This window comes from Centrocercus urophasianus, unplaced genomic scaffold, assembly GCF_019232065.1.
Source record: "Centrocercus urophasianus isolate 14NV4802_14NV808 unplaced genomic scaffold, USGS_Curo_1.0 seq_15, whole genome shotgun sequence".
Classification (NCBI taxonomy): domain Eukaryota; kingdom Metazoa; phylum Chordata; class Aves; order Galliformes; family Phasianidae; genus Centrocercus; species Centrocercus urophasianus.
Window position 1 is genome coordinate 34,708,786 of NW_024884697.1, and position 22,857 is coordinate 34,731,642.

The 22,857-nt window shown below is 37.9% G+C and overlaps 1 protein-coding gene across 1 annotated transcript in view; it reads left to right on the forward strand.

The window, feature by feature from the left end:
- The window catches only part of TPH2 (tryptophan hydroxylase 2), a 50,890-nt gene extending 32,616 nt beyond the window's left edge, over positions 1-18,274 (forward strand). The window contains exons 9-11 of the mRNA XM_042816007.1: positions 10,131-10,226; positions 17,879-18,012; positions 18,100-18,274. Of these exons, the coding sequence (XP_042671941.1) occupies positions 10,131-10,226; positions 17,879-18,012; positions 18,100-18,274 (405 nt within the window). The remainder of the gene's footprint in view (positions 1-10,130; positions 10,227-17,878; positions 18,013-18,099) is intronic.
- The last annotated feature ends 4,583 nt before the right edge of the window (positions 18,275-22,857 follow it).

Genomic DNA, 22,857 nt, shown 5'->3' on the forward strand with positions numbered 1-22,857 from the left:
TGCATAGAATATGGTTTCATAAATCTTTCATTGAGATATTTTTGGATGATCTGCCATAATGTTTCTGTAAGTATAGCGGAATTATATATTCATCGGGCCAGTCCTGACACCACAGAAAGCCAAGGGTACATTTGCCATTACTTTCAAACACTTTAGGTCTGTGGGCTACCTTTGCTTCCATGTGTACATTCTCCTATTAAAGTCAGTATATGTACATTTGTGTGAACAAAGTGAGGATTTATTAGTGTTAAACTATGTTAGTATTTTACTTGGCAAAAACTGTTATTTAGGACTATTGTTTTCTGCAGGGAAAGGTTCTATTCCAGAGAGCCTTTGTTTTTGCAGTCATGCATCTCTGTGTCAAAATCAAATGCATGTAGTATTTCATGCCACAATTTCCCTTAGCTGCTTTTTAGGGCTGAGGGGCCAGGGGGCCTTGGGATGCAATTGTGTAAAGGGATTTTTTAATTATTACTATTTGTTGATGATTTTAGAAAATTAAAGGAAATACTCCAAATTTCAGATCATTGTTGATGGAAAAAAAAAAAACAAAAGCCTGCAGAGAAGGGCCTGGTGTCTGATAAATGACACTATGACTACTATGTGGCTAACAGTGTCATAGGCAAAATGAGCAGAGCAGTAATGTGACAGTGCCTGTAGGCAGTCTGAACACCCCCTACTCCAATATATCTTCTTCAGTTCTTAGGTTCAGCCTTGTCTTCAAATTTTGCTTTTCTGTTGACAAAGATCAGTTTTTGACAAGATAATTTTGCTTCAGTTTACATCTGTAAGCTTTGTATTTTTTGTGCATTGTAGAGAACTTTCTGCAGATTATGGCATTTATAGAATATGGTATCTGCTAACAGTGCTAGATAAAACAGTTTGATCACAGAGCTTTTAAAAGAAATGCTGAAAAGAGTGGGTGCTCCAAGATTATCTTCTTTTTTTTCCCTCCCGTAAAACATACTACTCTTTATCTAAAAGCTTTTCTTCCTTCTCTTGAAGAAGTAGGCCATAATTGTTACAAATATATAAATTCTATCCATTTTCATATAGAAAACTTACAGTTTAACAGCACACTTTCAATTTCTAGTATGTAAAAAGCTTTATAGAATGACTTTTTCCACTCTCAAGAAACATACTAACTTATGAGCAGATCCATGTAATATATCTGCAGTGAATTTAGAACCTACATGAGAGCAGAAATCTTGCCAATCAGTGAGAGCCTGGCCATTCTGATCATTTCTAAAGTGAGTTGCATCTGTTAAGTCACTTTTAGACCAGAGCCACTGTAAATTGCTTGGACTTTTGTCTGTACAGGGAAAAGCTGCAATCTGTGCTCACAAATGCTTGCTTAATATACCATTTTTCCACTTTACTGAATACATATTCATATAATTTGCTATGTGTTTACAGACTTCTGGCAGGTAACCCGGTGTTGACTCACTTGACTAATCTGTAGTTATGACAAATTCTTTCTACATGCCCTCACTGCCAAAAAATCAGTGAGAGACAAGGAGATGCTCAGCTGTACTTGACAAAGATTTTGTTTGAGGCTGTGAAAGACATCTTCAATTTGGTTATATTTTTAGTGTCAAAATTAATAGATATTTAAAATTCCCTGAGTTATTTCTCTTCTTTGATCTGTCTGTCAGCTTGACATGAATAGAACTTGCACCACTTTTGTGCTGATGCCTACTATCTTTTTTTTTTTTTTTTTTTTTGTCCTTATTGCAAGGCAGGTTAAGCAAATGCATTAAGAGCCAAAAAAGCTTTTGGGAGTCCCCTTGCATTTATATGATGAAAAGAACATTGAGTTTAAATGCAGTGTTGCTGTTAGAAACTGTGATGTTTGAAAACAAGCCTTAGCTATCTGGTTATTAAATCGGTTTTCAGAAATAGATGCAAGAATTTAAATATTTATTTTAGGCATAGAAAATTAGTGTGGGCGCTGTTATTTTTGGAATGAAGACCTTTTTTCTTTTTTTCTTTCTCCTTAAAAACAAACATTTGAAGGAATTCCACTGCCAAGAAATAGTGCATTTTTTTCTTGAAATGAAAATATGGTAAAAGCATTGCCAATTGTCACTGCCTCTTCAGTGCCTTTCTTCACTTACAGTTTCAGAGCTTGCACAAGTTCTGAGATCCTTCTGGAGCTGTGATTTCTCTTCTTTGACAGAAACTTCAGGACTTTAGCTGCTGACCTCATACCCCTCCTCAATTAAAATGTCTGAGGAGGCTTTCTTTAAGCAGCATCACAACTCTAGGCCTTTTCTGCTGAGTCTCCTTCTCAGTCGGCTTCTTAGGTAGTGTAATATTTTATTGTTGGAGAGAGTGGAACAGTGCCGGATCAGTGCTAATGTTCACAAGGTAGTTGTGAGAAACAGGTCTTAGGGGCTGGGCTAGGCTTTTATGGAGGTATTTGCTCTGACTGTCAGATGAGGAAGTGTGTCTGAAGGTTCTGAAGGTGTTCTTGTCTCTCCTCTGGATGTTTTTCTAAACAGTGCAGCTCAGAATTGTGGCAACAGTCCTAGGATTGGTAACTCTTCGTAAAATGATGATGTTAGTAGACGAAAGACAACTCAGTGACCTCTTGTAGTGTATTTGTTCCAAATAGTGCTCTTACTTGGGTCATGCCAACTTGTCACTTTTTGAGTTCCTGGCTCTTTTGCTAAAGCAGTGGTACAGTACAAGGAGCAGTATAAGCCAGAATGCTGAGGGAGCACTTCCCTTCTGCCGGCCCGTGCTGTATTGCACATGCAAGTAATATTCTTACTTTAGTAGGTTTTGTTAATGCAAAGTCTTCATTTGAAAGAGTAGATCTGGAGAACAGGAACGTCAGAGTGTAACGACAGGCTCTGTTTGCAGACTGTGAATCCTGAGAGATCATGGAGGATTAGGTTGGGTCACATGAAACAGCACAGTTTGAAGACTCTGGGTGGACAGCTGTGACATATGTTTACTTAGCTTGTTTTTTCCCCCTTTTCTTTGTAATTTGACATTCAGAGGACCTTATCTCTTGGAGTCCCAGCAAACAAGTCAAATGACCTGTCCGTGCCTCTTGAGCTAACTGTGTGAAAGGGCTGGAAAGCTGAAATTTGGAGCAACAGCTTGAAAAGAAATGAGAAAATACACACTTCAGCTAGTGTAGGGAGCACTGAACATGAATTCATGTTACACATTGTAAAATAAATTGGAAAGGAAATGGTTCATTATTGCACATCATTTGTTCTTAATAACTCCATATGAGATTAACAAACCTTAAAACTCCAGGTTTTAGAAGTTCTTCAAGATAAGAGTTAAATGAAAGGAAATGGGAAATGGGAAGGGTAAAGCATTAGGGCATCAGTGCTTTATGTTTAACCAATGATCTCGGCAACAGTTCATAGTTTCGATGGTTTCATCTCCTTAGCTGCATATTAAGCCCCAGCACAATTGGTTAATACATTGAAATAAATTAGGAATTCTTCTGACAGTATTAAGCAAGTTGAAGTAAGTGTGCTTTTGTGAGAATGACTTTTCTCCCATCTCTGTGACCACTACAAGGTTTTCATCTGAGATAGTGTAAGAGAAGTGGACAAAAATTGAAGTGCAGAGCAAGCCTAAGTGCAGATTATTTAGGAGCAATTCACACGTGGAATGAGAGAGCCACTGGCTCCAATTCTGTGGGAGCTAACTTCTGGAGTAGCAGCAGCAGAAAGATTCCAGAAGTGTTTCACCCTCTGCCCACCTTTCAGAGCAGCCAAGAAGGATCCCTCCATGTGAGAATAGACAGCAGGACACATTCTCTCAAGAGACACAAGGGTGTTAGTAGGAGAGTCCTCCAGATCTTACTGTAGAAGATGGATTGCATTTGCAGTCATACATGTTTTCTTGTCTTAGATGAGCTCTCCAGTGTTGTACCTTACAGAGTTCCCTCCTTACTGATGCTGCTGTAGTGTTGTCTTAGTTGAGTGACAGTTTCTGTTTTTTAAGAAACTCGGGATGATCATTTTATTTTGGTTACCATTATGGGATTTTTCTCCAGAAATTTCTGTAAAAAGAAACGTGTTGTTTCAAAGTGCTCACAAAGGGTAAAGACCTTCATTGCTGCCTATAGCGCGTGCTTCCTCTGAACGTTTCAAGCCACTGTTAGAGGAATTTGCATGAAGTGATGCTGTATGCGATGGCTGTCAACAGAAATGCGAAGGCTGGTGTGCTTCTAATACAGAGTGCTCTAATGAGCAGCACCACATCTACTCAAACTTCTGTTTAGAAAAAGATTATTCCAAACATTCACCCTTACTGAAAGGTCTGAATGCAAAGTAGTCAGATGAGGGGAAAAAGGAGAGTATTGTTAAAAATATATAAACTTGGAAATCTCCAAAGAAAGCCTCATTTTGGTGAGCCTAAGTACATTTCAAAGTGGCAGACTAAACAAAAAACTTCAAGAAGGCAACTCTGAAAAATTAAACTCTATTTTCTTATTTAGAAATGCTGTAGGCTGTGAATAAGGTCATTCCCTTCGTTGGAGGTGGGCGAATCATCTATAAAGAAAGACTTATCCACTGAATTTGTCTTCTTTTCTGCTTTTGATCTATTCACAAGCTCATCATGAGATTTATTCGTTGTTCAATAATCTCCCTGCTTTTTTTATGCAATAATGTTCTCACATGAATAGCTGTCAAATAGCTGATACTGCTTGCTGTTTGGATGCCAGCATTGGACTCTACTGGCTAGTTGCCTGGGTTACATATATCTGTTTCTTGTCCTGGGATATTCCTGATACTAATCAACAGACTGTGGGTTTTGAATAATTCAGTCAAATGTGAAATGCTAGCTGTGTTTTTGGTGACTATTGATATATTTGAGATTGAAAAATAAGCAGCTATTCACAAATTTATTTGCACCAGCTCTGAATGAAGAAAGCAAGCACAAATGAGAGTCGTACTCTTTGAATTACCATTTATGTGTTATTTGAGCAATTTTTATGAGAAGGGTGTGGGGAAGAGACATCAACTTTATTTCACTAATTCTCAAGATTAATTTTTAACAGGTTTTTGGAAGTCTTTTAGTTGTATATAACTTTCTTCGTACAAGGTTATTACAACTATATGAGAGATTTAATTTCTAGACATGTAATTTCAAAGCTAAAATATGAAAGACGTTCTGAAGAAGGAAGAATCCTTGCAAATTGTTGACCATGTTACATACATTGAAATTCAGTGTAGTCCATTTAAATATCCTTTGAATTCATAAGTCCGACTGAAAGAATGCGAAGATGTTTCCTCAAGGATATTTAGCACTGATCTTGCAAGTATTTACACACAGTAGTAATTGCACTGTCTCCTTTGCAACTGGTACATTGTTTCTGGTACTGTGTGTCAGCACGGGATGGTATCCTCATCCCATCAGGAGTTCTTGAAGTGGTGAGTACTCCTGTCCATGCGGTGTGGTTGCAGTCATGCTGTTACTCCGTCCCTTGTGACAGGGTGCAAGTTAATCAGCTCTTGGCAGTCAGCCTTCTCAAGACTCATTCTGAGAACATCTTTTTAGAGCTGTTTTAGGGAACAGACAAAATCTCATTATTCATCTTACTGAAAATTGCCCAGTGAACACAAACATCTGTCTCTCAGCTATACCATAAGAAGGCTATATGAAATTGAATGGCTTGAGTAGTGTTTTTCTGGAAGAAGCAGATCTTGAGGTACTGAGTGGTACTGAGTCTTTGACATTAGCACCCAACACCCTGCACAAGCTCTTAGCACAGGTTCTAGGAGACAAATTCTCAAATGCAAAATGATATGAGAAGTGATTTTGAAAGTCTTCAAAACCAGAAGACCTCTTTCCCAACTTTGAAAATTTTGAAATATAATTGAATAACTTTTTTTTTTTTTTTTAAATTAACTGTATGGCTGTCATTGAACTTCTTTTTGGTAGTCCATTTTTTAACGCAGACTGGTTTGTGAAGAATAGACACTGCGTTTACCCCAGAGAACAAGTCTGGAGTTTGCCAAGCCTTGATCTATTCTATATCTTTCCAATCAACTGTAGATGTCTGGAGAACAGTGTAGGTCTAAAGCCATACAGTGGTGATATTTTTCTGGTATATTGCTTTAGTTGACAGTGACCACTGATTCAGGGATTCTGAAGGAAGGTATCTACTGTATTAGTATATAATAGCACTTAAAAGCACTTTTTCTTCCAAGAAACTATTTACTCATTTTTGAGCCCATGTAGATAATGTTTCATAAACATGACTATAGTTATCATTCATATATTTCAGTTAAATAAGAGAAACAAAATAATATCCCATGCTGCTTTGTGTTTCTGGCACAGTCTGGATCATTACGTTGATATCTCTTGGTTTAAGAGTTATTTTTGCTCCTTCATTTGGCACCTTGATTCTTCATTTTTTTTTTTGCTCATTTGACAAACAGAAAGGCATTTTAGTGAAAGCTTTTCTAGAACTCCAGAATTTATAAGACGTCTTATCTACTGCTTTGTGTCATCTCGAAGCTTGCTGCATGGGATGATGACTTTGTCAGGAAGCTGCTGTCTTCTTGCTTTAAAAGTTAAACTTCCTTCTTCCTTGATCCCTTTTTCCAATTTGATTCACTTTCCGTGGACACAAATAATGTTGCTTCTGTTGATCTCAGCGTGAACTAGGTCATATCACTGCTTAGGAAGACCTATTTCTGTGCTAGCAGATAGCTGCTGTGAAGCAATGAGTGATGACGTACTCACTGCTGCTATTAATGTATACAGTAAGACTCATGAATGGAAGCAGAAAGTTTTTGTTCTCCTATAAAAAAAGTAATCTTTTTCTAATGAAGGAGAGACTAGTACTTGAAAGAGACTACGGAGGAAAAAAGCTGACATCATCTGTCGTATTTAGCATAATTTGGAAGCATCTTAATGGCCATCTAGTGTATTTCTAGTGAGTTGTGGGCACAGGGGTGTTTTGGAGACTTGCAGTTTTGGAGGCTTTGGGTGGAGAAGATAAGTAGAAGAAGGGGGTGTCTGAAGGGATCATGAGGACAATTGAGATGTCTTGGTACTGGTCCCAAGAGAACTCCAGGAGCCTACCTGTAAGATGTAGTAAAGCCATAATTCGCTCCAAAGATGAAGTGGAAGTAATGGGAAAAGATGGGATGTTGCTGTTACTTGTAGTGGAGCCAAGTGTCTGGGGCTGCAGGGTGGGCATATATCTGTAATTTCAATATTTTGACTATGCCAGAGAGAGGTCAAAGATTTAAATCTGAACGTGAAAGCCTGCACGCCCCAATTTGTGCTTAACATTCACCAGCCTACACATAATGATGATGAAATTATCATCTATTTACCTTCAGGGAAAGCTTTTAAAATTTTATTAATCTAAACAGCCGTTTCTTCATTAAGTCACTTCAACTGCAGAAGCAGTTATCTTCTATATGTTATATACGGGTATAATAGTAACCACAGTTACTGAAGTTTACCACACAAAGAGAGGCACGTGCTAAGTGTTTGTGCATCTGGTCTATAATAGGTACCTATATGTAGTTAATATTTAATCTCCTTCTCAATATGCTTCTATGTTTTTAGGCTTGTGAGCAAGGCTTTCTAAAGCCTGCTGAGCCTTGCAATGCACCAAATCTTTTTTAGGGGTGTGTGTGAGTGGGAGGGTGAGGGAATTGTGTATTACTGAGCAATAAGCTGAAGATGGCAGCATTGGGTGAGCTATCTCATTTTCTTAGCTAAGTAGTTCTCTCTTAAAATACAGTAATTGTAGCTGTTGTGTATGGCAAACTTATTAAAAAATAAGCTTTTCATTTAAAGGGCTTTTTAAAATACTACAGCTTAATACCACAAGTTAGTGCAAGGTAGGTGTTTTATCATCAGTCCTCCCAAGTGAGGACAAAGTTATAGCCACTCTGACAGATCTGTAATAGACAAACACCAGACTCCCCCTTTTTAGCTGTTGTTTGCTTTCAGACTGAAAATGACTGTGATCACTGTGCTTTATGAGCATCCCAGTCCTGCTGTATATCTGTCATGATGTTTGTGCTCACCACACTGGTTCTTTTAAGAGAGCTGAGGGGGCTAATTCAAACATGCTCGTGGGGTTTAAGTGTGAAGCTGAACAGTTCATTGCTGACAGTGACAGCATGTACAGAACCAGGTCTGCAGCCCCCCGAAAGTTTTTTTGGCAAAAACTCAGTTAATATTTTTCAAGGTGGCAGTTTCACTCAGTGATGCCTATGTCGTTTTGTGTATCTGGTTGTTTGTTCCTCAGATGTCTTTTTTGAAAACCATTTGTTTTGGCATCAGCTAATTGTACTTAGTGAACAATTAGATGCCAGCATGGCTTATGCAAGTCAATAGCAAAGTCAGAAGTGGAACTTTGGTTTCTTGTTTGACAGTGTTGTGCTTTCAACTCCTCTTGTGAATGAATATCTGTGCTTTGACTGCTGTACTGGAACCTAACCTAAGGCATCTTAAGTCACTACAACCTTTCCTTCTTCATAGATGACTTTGCAGGTTTAGATCAGACACAGGGCTCATGTTTTTATTCTTTTTTATCATATTTTTCTCCACAGTGCTATGCTGGCTCTACAGGAACTTTTATAAGAGGCAGAGAAATGAATCATATCGCAATTTCTAAGCATTTATTGAATTTAAAAGAGCTGCTAATTACTGCTCTTTTGCATTTAGGATGGAGAGAGTCTAGAGGAGAGAGGTTTGTAAGAAAAGTAGGAAGTGGCAAAAAAACAAAAATCATCTGCTTAGGATTTGTCTTTAAGATATGCAGAAAATGTTAAGATTTAGTATCAAATGCTGAGTTAAAGCCCATCCTAAAAAGAAATATAAGCTTCGCCTGTTACATAGTTAATTGAAACTGCAGAGTAAATTCATATTTCATGCAAAACTGTGTAAAGCTCTTGGTTTCAGTGGAGCTGTATTCTATGCACAGATACTGAAATTGTCAGATAATGTAATAAATGTTTTCACATGTGCACACAAATGGTATGTATGTGTATATATCTGCATGCAGAATTTTTGTAGAAGTTGATTTACAGTTTCCTAAAACCCTTATATGTAGGAATAATTACTAACAATCTCATCTGTTTGATCTGGCATCAAAAACAATCTTGCTGCATTATAATAACGCCAAACGAAAGCTCAGTACCATAGGAGCAGATGTGATTGTTGTCTTCTGGTCTTATTGGATACTGAACTATCTGTACTTCTTACAGTCTGCCTAACGTTTCACTTTGAATACAGCAAATTAGATGCATTACTGTTAATGTTGATTTAACTAATGTCTTTCACAGTTCTCACCAGCTCAGATATGTCAGCTGCCTACTGGTGACACAGGTTGAAAGTAGACCTAGAGAACAGTTGTAATGGATGAGCCAACTAAATTTGCTGTACTGTACTTATTACTTATTATGTATTTGCTGTACTTACTTATTACTGACTGTAATTTTCTTTCTGTCATTGAAGATGCCAAGTGGCATATTAGTTCTTCATTTATAATGAAGTAGAATTTAGTGAGAAATATGACATAGTCTCAAGAAGTTCATTCTAACACAGGACAGCACTTAGATACGTGCCAATCTTGAGTGCTCTGAACTAGATTTTGGAGATCTTCAGAGGTTCTTAGACAGGCAGACCAAATACCTTGGAGGATTTTCTTTTAAAGTGGTTCTCTTATTTCTGAAAGTGTCCGCACAATTGTCTCTGCCTTTCATAGCTAAATCATCATAGGACCATGGAATCATAGAATGGCTTGGGTTGGAAGGGACCTCAAAGATCATGAAGCTCCAACCCCCTTGCTGCAGGCAGGCCCACCAACCTCCATAGCTAATAGTAGACCGGGCTGCCCAGGGCCCCATCCAACCTGGCTGCTCTTACCTGTCTATTCCTAACTGGCCATTCCTGTGAACTGTCTGAGTGCCCAGAAAAAAAACAATCAGATTTTTGCCTAAAGCTCTGTTACTGCAGAAAATGACATTTAAATTACTGTATCTGATTTTATATTAAAGACATGAAATTCTGAAAAAGTGGGGCAATTAAGTGAATATGGCGCCAATTGTCATGGCTGAAATGCTTTTTTTTTTTTTTTTTAATCCACACTGTATATATCTGTATATCTGTGTATTTTGCAGTGCTATTTTTTTACGATTGAATTTGGTCTTTGCAAGCAAGAAGGACAGCTGCGTGCTTATGGGGCAGGACTTCTGTCTTCTATTGGAGAACTAAAGGTACGTTGATTGATATGCTCTTAAAGCAGAATCAAGTTTCTTTTAATCATAATACAATTATAATTGGATGCAAATATTTTGATTTGAAAATAACAGTTAAACTTATCAAGATGAAAAGCTTCCTTTTAAATGTGATACTGAGCTGAAAAATTCATTTGACATACTAGCTGGCACCTGAAGCATGAAATGGATTCGTAAGGACTGAAGTACCAAAGTAACAGTAAGCTACAAAACTTATTTCTGTTTGAAATTTAAGAAATAACTAGCCTGTGAGACTCTTGAATTGTGGGTAAATGGAGGCTCAGTTAAGGTATACTGGGTTCTGAAAACTTTACTTAGAAGAGAAGCATATGTTTTTTTGTAGGTGAAAAAACTGTTTTGAAATGAGACACAGTTCTTTTAAAACTAATGCAAAATATTTCAGTGGATTTGTTATTGATATTAAAAGAACATTTATTAAGGTCTTGATTCAGTAGATTATTTGTTTTTATAATTAAGGAATGCATGTAAGCTCATACTAGACTTGTAGTATATGCCTGTGTTGCAATACACAGAGACTTATAAAGACAAAAGTCTTTGACCTTTCATGGTGAGTAACTGCAGTAGATCAGTTACTACCTATTTTTAGACATAGAGAACAAGCAAAAGGTATTTTGTCATAAGTTTAATATTTTGAGATGTAATACACCTCACTTTTAGTACATAGGAAGGGAAGAGGAGGAAGAGGAGGGAATGCCATGTTTATTCTGGGACCCAGGTGAACTTTTGATGGCTTTTGTTTAAAAAATTGGTTTCAAAAAGCGTATGAAGAATAGTGTTTACACACTGTTTTGCAATATATCTCCTGTTTATTTGCATTTGAGCATCTTTCCACCCATTTTCGGTGAAGTACCTGACATTTTAATAGAAGTATCTCAGTCTCTTTTTGCTGTTTTGCCTGTAATTGAGAATATTAATGCTGGAGCTCAGTAGTTAGATTACTATTCTTTTATTAATAAGCCTGTATAAGGGGATTAAAGAAAGACATAGAAAAAAGGTCAAAGAAAATTATTTTCTCCAGTACATATATATTTTTAATTTGATTTCATTATAGTTGTTCTCAGTTCAGTGCCTACTTCAGCCACAGGAGCATTCAGTATCAGTATGGAACTGTTGTACACAGTGCAAAAGATGATTAAACACAAAGATGAAAATATCCCACTTGTTTTTTTCCCTGCCCAACAACATTCAGTGTAATCTCCAAAGTGCGCAGGTTTCTGCAGAGAATCAGGGTTTTTAGTTAAACTAACAGTTACAGCCTTTAAGTGATGACCCTGAAAATACCTGTCACATCATTTACAAAATCTGAAGGCATAAAAGCAGAGAAATAAATAGTGAAGAGCATAATAAATCTTGTACCATCAATGTCAAAAACAAACACATTATTCTTATGGAGTGTACATATTCTGTTACCACACAGCAATCTTAACTGTGATCCCAGTTCTCTGTTCCTCACTCAGCAATAATCTCAGAGTGTAAATGCAAAGAATAATCCTTTTGAAAAGCAACAGCAAAAATTAAATAAGGCGTACGTTAATGGAGTGTACTGATTGGCTTTAAAGGTTAGGCTATATATCATAATAATTTTGCCATATATCAAAAATACTATACAATTTTCCATTACATTACATTTATATTTCATAGATCTTAAGCCAGAAGGGACTATTAGATCATCTGGTTTGACCTCTTGTGTATCATAAGCTGTTAAGTTTTATCCATATCTTGAACGCACTGCACACAGTTAGACTGAAACATTTCAGTTATTGAGAGACTGAGCACTTGTGTGCTGCAGGCACAGAACACCACTGTACCACAGATGCCCACAGAGTCCATAAAGGGACTGATAAGGTGAAAAACATCCAATTTTTGTGAAACTGTGCTCTAAAGCAGAAGTGAAAGTAAGAGGGGAAGGGAAAAAACAAGGCAAAACAAGTTTTCTGCTAATCTGACAAAGGGAGGAGTTCTTTCTAGAACAGAAACCTGGTACTGAATATGCTTCTTGTCAATGAGATATATCAGCCAGGCCCTTAGGAAAAAGAATTTCTGGGCACCTCACAGCTCTGTTGCAGAGCCTCGCATCAAGCCATTACTGGTCTCTGACTTTTGACCAGAAAGCAACTTCCCGTACCTCTGCCCTTATCTCCAAGCACCCACTGGGAGGAAAAATTTCTTCCTTGATCTGAAGATCGTAGAATGGTTTAGGTTGGAAGGGACATTATAGCCCACCCAGCTCCAACACTCTGCTGTGGGCTGGTTGCCACCCAGCAGCTCAGGTTGTCCACGGCTCTGTCTAACCTGGCCTTGAATGCCTCCAGGGATGGGGCACCACAGCTTCTCTGGGCAGCCTGTGTCAGTGCCTCATTGCCCTCTGAGTAATGATGGATCTGGAAAATAACGCTGATGTAACAGTCTGTGGTTGAGATCCTAGTTACAGCTGAAATGCTAATGGATGTCAGCAATTGCTCTGAAAATAATGTGAACAATACAGGTTGTTTCTATGCTGGATGGGAACGAATCCTTTGGAGTTTGCTTGGCCACAAGGCCAGACCCCCATACTTTTCACAGAATCACAGAATCACCCGGGTTGGAAGGGACCTCAAGGATCATGTAGTTCCAACCCCCCTGCCTAGCAGGGCCATTTTCATTGAAGTCAGAGTGAAGAAGACCTTTTAGAAATAACTTCTGCCATTCTTCAGACAACAGTGCTTGTGGACCCAAAGTCCCCTCTGTGAAGAAGCTAAAATGTTTATTTATCCTTGTCACTTGAATGTATATCTTGCTGTGGAGTTGAATTTTGCTCCCTTGACTTTACGGGTACTTGATATTAATATGCTTCTGTCAGCAAGAAGAAAAACCCCTCTCTAGATGCCCTCCCTATAGTTATTTTTTCAATACTGCAGTATTTTGCAGGAAACAAATTGATAGGCAGCTTTACAAATGGTATCTAGTAATTTCTATCGCCAATCATATTTGGGACTTTCAGATGAGTGAAATATTTGTTCAGTCATCCCGACTTCTATGTTACACTGTTCCACTCTGCAATCTGGTCAATAGCTTTAGGAAAAAAGAACTAAAAGCTAGAGAAATCCTGTCAATATAGGATTTCCTTCATTTTTTTTTTCCCCTACTCAGTACTTAGACTTCAAATTTCAGGTATTGGAAAATGCATCTCATGATGAAGTGCATGCTGAAGAAGCATCAAGCAGAAATTTTGAAAAGCACAACAAAATAAGGTGAAAGAAAAGATTAAAAATGAAGCCTAGGTGGGGAGGAATAATCAGTAAGTAGTTACAAATACTCTGCCTAATAGTCAAGTTAACACTCCCTAGTGCTTTTATACACTATATGCTTGGGACTTAAAGATAAGGCAGAAATAACATACATCTCATTTATTGAAGCTATTTCTAAAAGGCAGTCAAAATGTCTTTGGAAATTTTAATCCATTTACATTATATGATGGTCTCGTGAACTCTTTGATTAAAAGAATGATCCTATCAACTTCAGTTGGCTGTACATCAAGTCATATATCCCTATTGTATGCTTCTGTATTTACCAGAGAGATGGCCTTCAAATCTTTCTGTACAGATTTTTAAGTCAAATACAATATCCAGTAATGTTTTCTTTTAATGATAGCTTATGTTAAGAGAAGGCTTTTATAACCAGAGCTTTTATAACCAGAGAAATTCAAGTACAAGGTTTGGTTCTGTTTACTGAAGAGGACTAAGAGGATGGAGATTTCCATCCCAGATGGCCATTACAGTGTTTTTTAAAAATAAAGTCTCTCTTCCTAATTTGTCTAAACGTTATATAAAATTATACTGATAACAACAACAAAAACCTCTGATGAAATCATATCATAAATCTGGAAATGTCCTATGCTGAAAAGCACAAGCAGAATAATGCAGAATAGTATTTAGAAACAGGTTTTCCAAAATTATATTCTCTCACAGAATAACAAGGTGATAAAATCAGTACTGGCACACAGACAACTTCTCACCAGTATTCTTGTTCTGCCCTCTTGTAATCCTCAAACAGTGCAGTATTTATAACTCAACTCAACCTTACCCCTCACTAGTTTAAGCTTTTTTCTTTTCTCCTCTTTTTCCTTTTATTTCTTTTTCACCAAAAAAAAAAAAAAAAAAAAAAAAAAGAAAGAAAATCTCCAAGTTTTTAATAGTCCATTTTTAATACTTAAAGGAGAAAGCACAGACAGAACTCATTTACCACATGTCAGTGATGGTTACTCCATGAAAACACCTGGTGCTATCTAAGATGCCCCAGTATATTTAACTAGCTCTCCACCTGAGGTACTATGTAATAGTTTCCATTCCTGTACAGATACCTCAAACATTCTAGACCCTAGAGGCCTGTGGTTATGTACCTGAATTTTTCTTTTTTTTTTTTTTTTTTTTGTCTTTCGTCCAGTGGGGCTAGGGGATTTTCTATAGTGCTATGCTTATTCCCTAGAAAAGTAGTTGTCTAATTCTGGAGGTGTTCCATTGTTTAATATCGCTGTGTTTCTTGGAAAATAGTTGCAGTCTGTTTGCAAGTTTCACTCCAAACTCCTATTGCTTAAGCCTAAGGAGAATCACCAACAACTGTATTAGTGTAAGCATTGCTACTTGTGTGAGTGTGCCTTTAGAGAGTGTTGTCACGAATCTACAAGGTGGTGAGATGCTTTCTGACTGAAAGCTATTTCCCATCTCATCATTATCTGTGACCTCCATGGAAATAAATAAAGTAAGAGATTTCTGAGGATAAATCCATAGTAGCTACTCAGATGTTTAAATTCACTGAAGAACTGAATGTCCAAACAAAATAGAGGTGAACAGCATTGTTAAAAAGCTACAGGTTTGAGCTTAAAAGTTTTCAAATTCAAGCTTAAGTGTTGATATTCTGTACTTCACAATGTTGACAGTGCCAAGGACCAATGTTTCGGAGCACTGTAATGTTTTTGAAAAAACAAAAAAAGCCTAGTTCAGCTTTGGAGTCAGCATTGTCCTGACCATCCTGGTTCAAGCTAGACATTTTATGATCTGCTTGATGGTTTGTGTGCAGCCTCTGCTCAGTTACCGAATGCTGGCATTGCTGGTGTCAGCACATCAAGTCAATAGTAGACTTTCCAGACACCAGGCTGCAGAGTTTCAAAGCACTGTCCAGAATATTGGAGGCATTTCCCGTTGCTCTGGTCATCATGACAGTAAGTACCTGATCCAAGAGCAAGAAAGCCATATCTTAGAAGAGATGTCAGTTGGGAGTTCAGCAGAATCTAGACACTTCATTCACAAACAGCTATGAAGAATAATTAATCAGATGTCAGCTAACTTAGAAGGCATGTCTGAATTTACTCTCTTTCCCAGTTGCATGATTCCTGGTGTCTGCACATCCCAGTTTCTTTATGAAGCAGCTTCTCTGTTCATGTACACACTAAGCTAGGATCTACAAAGTAGGAGTTATTTCATATTGATGATCTGAGGAGAACAACCTCAGGTTATTTTTTCTCAGAAGACATGCACTCTGATAAAGAATTAGCATTTACTTCCATTTAAACTCTCCTCCTTTATATAATTAGGAGTTCAGTGTCTAGAGCAGCTGTCAGTGATGTTGCTGAATCTTTTCTCACCTTTGACAGCTTTGATCCTCTGTTTCTGTCCAAGGAGTGTATATGCCTCAGCAGATATCATTAGTGAGGAGAAGATAGTCATAGAATCATAGAATAGCTCAGGTTGGAAAGGACCTTTAAGACCATCAAGTCCAACCACAACCTAACCAGAACACTGTCACCCTTTTTGTTGAAGCCGTCATGGTACAGGAAAGAACCCGTGTACCAGAAGTGGTCACCTACTAGTTCAGTTCCTAAGAAAGCTTGGCCAGTAGCACTCTTAATTTTTTGCACAGGGCTTTGCTCAACCCATTCAGAGTTTTAAAACTTTGTCCTTTACATATTTGAGGCATCAGGTCGCACCTGAAGGTAAAGAGGCACCTTGAAAGGAGATATTGTTGTCTAGGTTGAACTCAGGAAGGCCATTATAATTCCCAGTAAAGACAAATTCCATTCAGTGGAAGGAGGTAGATGCTTAAACTTACAGGCACTCAACCACAGCATGGCTCTGCCTGAAGACAGAGACAGTAGGGATTTAAACAGGCTAATAAGGTGAGGCTGTTCCTGCAATCCGTTTAGAAGAAGGTTCTGGTCAAGATAGTCCATTTTAGATTTTTGTTTTCATACCTGTGTAACCGATGACTGACTAGAAACAGCAAACTTTGTGAGAAGGAAATGATGCATGTTCTAAAGAAAGTGAATTCCAGCCATTTTAAGATACCGTGCATTAATTTTTCATGTATTTATTTTTGGAGAGAGAGAAGGTAGGAGGAAGAGGTTCTTGTTCCAATTTTATGTCCTGTTATTTGGCAACAGCAGGTTGAACTAAGGAGGAGAACTAAGTACTGTGATATTTTCAGAGCCTTTCACAGGGATATAGGAATGTGCATAAGCAAGAACTCAAGTAAACAGTATGGTTAATACCTTATTCTGCTGTAAGGAATGTCTATGCAGAAATATAATAAAGAAATAAGAGACTCCTTCATGCTTCAGGGATCTGCTCCCTCCATGTCATTTCTCAGTGCTTTTCGTGTGTGTTTTCCCTGTGGATAGATACTAGGGGACTAATGAAAGTTGACCTACATGTGCTTTTCTTACTCAGAAACATTGTGTTTCTGTACAGGGTACTGACGATGAAGATACATGTGCTCTAAGAGTTAAAGTAGGCCCAAAAACTAACCACAAATATCCAAGGGGAAAGAAGAGGTAGAAATATTTTTTTTTTGTGTGAAATGTCTCAGTACCAGATTTTCAGTTTTGAAACCTCTGTTTTTGAAATCTTTCCAGTGACTTTTGCCAGTAGGGTAAAGAGAGAGGCTAATGGCTAATCTGTAACCTCTTCTTTGAGCAGCATAATTTGATGTCTCATCTGTCTGATGTCTGCTCTGTACCTATCTCTGCTTGTGTTTTTGGCTCTTTTTCCCTTACAGTACTAAAATGCTGATTGTAACTCATGTATGTAGCGGAAGGGCAATGCATCAGCACACAGTACACAAGTAGTATTTAATGGATTTTTGGGTCTATAGTTTCACTCTTAAGCTCACTGTCAGGAAAGTAATATATGAATTTGCTCTGAAAATGTAATGCAGAAATTATGTGAGTGATTTGGTCAGACTCAGTTCACCTACCAAGTTGATGATCAGTTCTGCCTGTTAATTGACATTTGTGGACATGCATGTTTATAGCTGTAGATAATTTTCCAGCAGTGTTTTTTTTTATGACTTTCTCATTTCCATCTGAAGATTTGTGCCTGCAGAGCAGATAGATTTCTAATCTGCTCTTTAGTATTTTATTAGTTGGGTGAAAAAATGACTCATAAAAAGAGTATTTTCTAAGTAACAAATTATTTTTTCTGTTCACACTGTGAGATTGCTCTATGTAAAACAAGAGAGGCTACCAAATGACTGAAAAAATACAGCACAGTGATACAAAAGTTGAATATGGAAACTGTTTTATAGATACAAAGCAGTATCAAAATACTGTTTAACAGAGCCAGTGGTTTATTTTGCAGCACGCTCTTTCTGACAAGGCCAAGGTGAAAACATTCGATCCGAAGACAACCTGTTTGCAAGAATGCCTGATCACCACTTTTCAGGAAGCTTACTTTGTTTCAGAAAGTTTTGAAGAAGCCAAAGAAAAGATGAGGTAAACTATTTCCCTTGACTGTAAAATCTAATTTCTCTTTTTCAGTGGTAGACAAAAAAGAGGTGTTAATTTTCTTTTTTCTTTCAGGGACTTTGCTAAATCGATCAATCGTCCCTTCTCTGTGTATTTCAATCCATATACACAAAGCATTGAGATTCTGAAGGATACCAGGAGTATAGAAAATGTCGTCCAGGACCTCCGCAGTGATCTAAACACTGTATGTGATGCATTAAGCAAAATGAACAGATATTTAGGGATTTGATATATGTCCCACTGTGATTTGTTGTCAGCTGCTTATTCTGTAGCTGTTCTAGTGACATCACATGACATAGCTAACTTTTAAAACTCATCAATTTGCTCTTCTGAGCTTGGCCTGTGGCTTGTGTCATTGTGTAGCTTTGTCTAATTGTTAAGTGCAGACAAAACAAGGCAATGCTAATTCGTAAATTCTCTATGGAGTGTGGCAGCATATAACCAGCAATTCCTCAACACAATGTTGTGTACAAGTATACCAGTAAAAGCTTGCCTAGCAATGAGTTTGTTTCTTTAAGATTGGTGTTAAGAATGGTGTTCCTGATTTCTTTAAGTCTGACATATATTTATTATATGTAATCCCTTTCCAACTGTCAGAATCCAGAAAAAAAGTATTTGCAACATTGTCCATTTTCCTTGTAAGAGAATCTGTATTTGGTGGTGATGACAGTGTTTTGCCCATATATTTGTAACAGAACTGAGTGTCTCTTGTGACTGAACAATACAGTTTACGTGTATACCAATGCAGAGATCAGGAAGACTACGTATCGGTACTGTAAGGTCTGTGAGGATTATGAAGAAACACTACTGACAAATGTTCAATGTGGCTAAGTAATTGCAAAACAACAGGAGTAATAATAATAAAACCTCTGACGATTCATGCATAGAGGTAGTGATAGTTCCATACACGTATTGTCTGTGACAATCCTGATCATACTTCCACTGCAGGAAGTATGTTGTTTATCTGGAAACAAGAGTGGAAGCACCTTTGTTAATTCCAGGTTGTTAGATGTGAATATAAAGCCATTCTACATCACTCTGTGCCTTCTGCATTCCCTCATTCTTTGAACATAGTCCCTTGCATTTCATGCATAATTTGCCTTTCCTTCTTATGCCACATTCAACCTTGACATGGTGTGCATGAGTGAGTCTACATCGTATCAGTATCAGTAGATATGAAAAGGTGAATATGGAAGTTGTTATTTAATTATAGCCAGGACAATTATCAGTTAGTAGATTACTTGTGGGGTGCTTAAATCATACCGACACCTAAGCTGCCTACCTTGTACCAGATGGATGCAGGTAATGCCTGACTTAATGAACTCTGTGTTAGCAAGTTCTGACAGAAGTACAAGCTCTGTCTGGGGAGCAGTGAGGAAATATTTGAGCCGGCTCTTATCTGGAAGCAATAATTATGCATGTCTTTCCTTTATCTGAGTTATTCTGTTCTCCTATTAGCCAGAATAATGGAGAGTTGACCATATTGTGTGGACCTCTAGTAATGGAAACTGCGTGGATCTTATGCAGATCATGTCAGTACAGGTGAAAGTTCATGGCTTGTCTACTTACGTGGAAAATAGATATCTATTGAACCTGCTCTCTCAGCTGAGAGACTCATGCAGATACTCTTTAAGTGTCGCTAGCAATTTCAGCTTGAAGAGAGCACCACTTGATAGTATCAGCACATCCTTAAATAAGAGGCAATCTATAATTTTCATAGGGAAATCTGCCACCTCCTCAAAGATAACTACAAGATAACAGAAAGTGCTCTATTCTCTGGATGGTCCCTGCTGCATTCTAATGCTGCTGTTAATAGGGTGTGGAAAAATCTAGTTTTAGATTTAACCGTGAGTGCCACTGGTATAAATGAAGAGCTGTTGAATTATCCCATGGGGTCAGCATGCTGGAGGAGTTTTTTAACTTCCTGACATTAGTGCTGACTTCATTAACTAGCACTTATCGTAGAGGAGTCACCAGCACGCTTGGCATAGAAGTTTCTTCTTCTTTCTTTGGATGGAATCTGATGAACCCCTTGCAGCCCTTTTTGGAGAAAATGGACTGAACTGATATTTACTTTAAATGATCTGGAAAATCATTGCACAAGGAATAGTAGTTCTTAGTTCAAGACCTGACAAAGTATTGTTGCTTGCTTAAGTGAAATAAAGGCACAATGAGCTAAGAGATAAAGAGTTTGCAAAATTATTGAGTTTTTCCTTTGAATCAAAATTATACAGGAAAGTGTTAAATACTTACAGTATCTGGATTTATTCTTGACTTGTCTGAACTGCCTAAAATAAGGATTGCACAGAAGTAAAACAACAGAAGCATATCTTTGTTTTGTTTTGTACTGTTAACAAGTAAATCTTATTATGGATTAGGGAGAAACCCTTGAAATCCAATAGTCATTTTAGGACTAATGATGGCACGGAAACTGTCTGCAATGAAGATATAATGTCAATGAAACAGAACATTGTCAAAGGATAATGGGCTCCTGCTGCTAGATATATGCTTAATCCAATGATTTTATTTCTATTATACAACGTGATTAAAAATAAATTAAATATAATGAGCTGAGGAATAATAGTGATTTAGAGAGACAATTGCTCATTGTTCTTACATGGGAAAGCTGTGTTCTTACAGGCTACAGGGCAAACTTGCTTTGGGCTTCAGCCAGTCAGCAGTCGTGAATTGGAAAGAAGGCTTTAAAAAGTGCACTATTGCACTTTTATGAATCAAATAGTTCCAGCTTAGCTGACATCCTTCTCTGCAGTTTTTATTAGCAAATTAAGATCAGCCATGCAGCAATCTCCTTGGATGACAAGCTCATTTAGGCATAATGAGGGAATTATTGACAGTTATCAAATTACACTAACGTTTCATTTAAAATAGACCATATTTATCTAAGGTGCTTGTTTAACTTTAGTGAGCTGGACTCTGGAAATTGGACTTCTTAGGCTCATTTATTTCCTGTGTAATTCTGAACTAATGCTTTATGGGTCCAAGATATATGTTCTTGCTTTGCCTGCATAGAGTAAATGGGCCTGAGCTTAATGAATGTAAAGCATTGCAGTGTTTACTACCATGCAAAGTCTAAAATGAAAAACAGCACTCTGAGACATTGCAGCAAATACAAATACCAAGTTTCATTTGCAAGCCAAGACATGGTTCATGCGTTTCATTTCATTTATTTGGTGGAGGGAATGGAGTGGGAAAGGTGTTAACACAATATATTGCATTTTCTGTTGTGTTTTTCTCTCTATACTTCAAGATCTGTTTAGAAGCCTGCTCTAAGTTTAGGCCTTCAGTACACTTTCATGACATAGAATGTCCTCATTTCTTCTTGTAATGATTTCCTAAAGTCATAGAGAAAACTCCAGAAACATACTGTACTGAAATGTGTATTTAATGTCACTCTGTAATGGATTACAGAAGATTTCACATCTTTGAGAGAACAGCCTGACTCTGTGAGCCAAAGCTGGTGAAGGCTTTCACCTACAGGCTACTGGTACAAATTCAGCCCAGTCAGCAGCTTCTGAGAGCTATCACCACCAGCAGCAGCCTGGTGTCTGTGTGATGAGCTTGGAAGCTAAGATAGTTTCGTTTTGAGTAGAGGAGACCGAGGGGAGACATGATCACCTTTTTCAAACGCATAGGAATAGCCGCAAAAATAAAAGGGAAGAACTTCTCTAGCCTGTAGAACTAATGGGCTTAAATTGCAGGACAGGAGCATTAAGTTCTTTAATGGCGAGGGCAGTGGAACCTGGAGGACAGATTGCCTAGGGAGACAGCAAGACACCTGTCATTTTTTAAAGAGAACAGTTTAGACAACTTTCTCTCAGGACTGCTATTGGCACAGCTGGTCCTGCTTTGAGATCAGGGAACAAGCTGCATGGCGTCTTGAAGTCCCTTACAGCAGCTGCCTGGAAGAGGGTTCAGGCTGCTCATTGAAAGGCTCCACGTGACTCTCAACAGCAGTAATGGTCGTAAACCATCACTGTGGAGCCTCTCAGCAGCATTTGGACCCCTGCATGTTCCTTCCATCTTAGACTGACTCTGAAGTGGTTCTTTGTCCTTCCATCTTCCCTCAGGGAACAAATAGGATCCATAATCTGAGTGAAGTCTCCAGTGGTGACCGTGCTGCTGAATTTTAGTTCATAGGCCACTTGAGAGAGTCCTGTGAGCGAGTTATGGCTACCAAGAGGCAGAAGACAGATTGTCAGTGACCACCATTTGTCCTTTTTGTAAGCAAGGTTTAAAGCTGCTCAATATTATAAGCAAAAAAAAAAAAAAAAAAAAAGAAATGCCTATTTCACCCTAGCTCTGCCTGTGTTTGGGCTGTCAGGAAGACTGTGCCCACAGATTTTCGAGGAAAAAGAGCCCACTGGTGTGGTCCATCAGGGAGCTTTGGTTCAATCCCCTAATGTAGCTGACTGGGGAAGTTGGGGCCCGCTGCTGCTCACCCAGTGGCATTTTAAGGACTGGGTAAGGGTGGGTGCAGTGCTCTTTCATTAAGAAAATCAGCATTCTGCACCAATCTGGTAACTTACATTCTTGTTTCAGCAGGATGGTCTGTGCCTTTTTAGAAATATGGCAGGTTCCCTTCTATCTCATTAAGGGCCATTATCATATTTTCTAATAATTTGAAAAAAGAATGATTCCAGTATTGCTGCATAATGGCAGTATTTTTTTGTATCAATGCCACTTAATCTCTGGAGATTTTTCATAGACAATGTGATGTCTGTTCAGAACATCTTTCAACAACAAAGTTTACTTTTAAAAGCTCCTTTAACACTTTACAATAGGAATTCATGT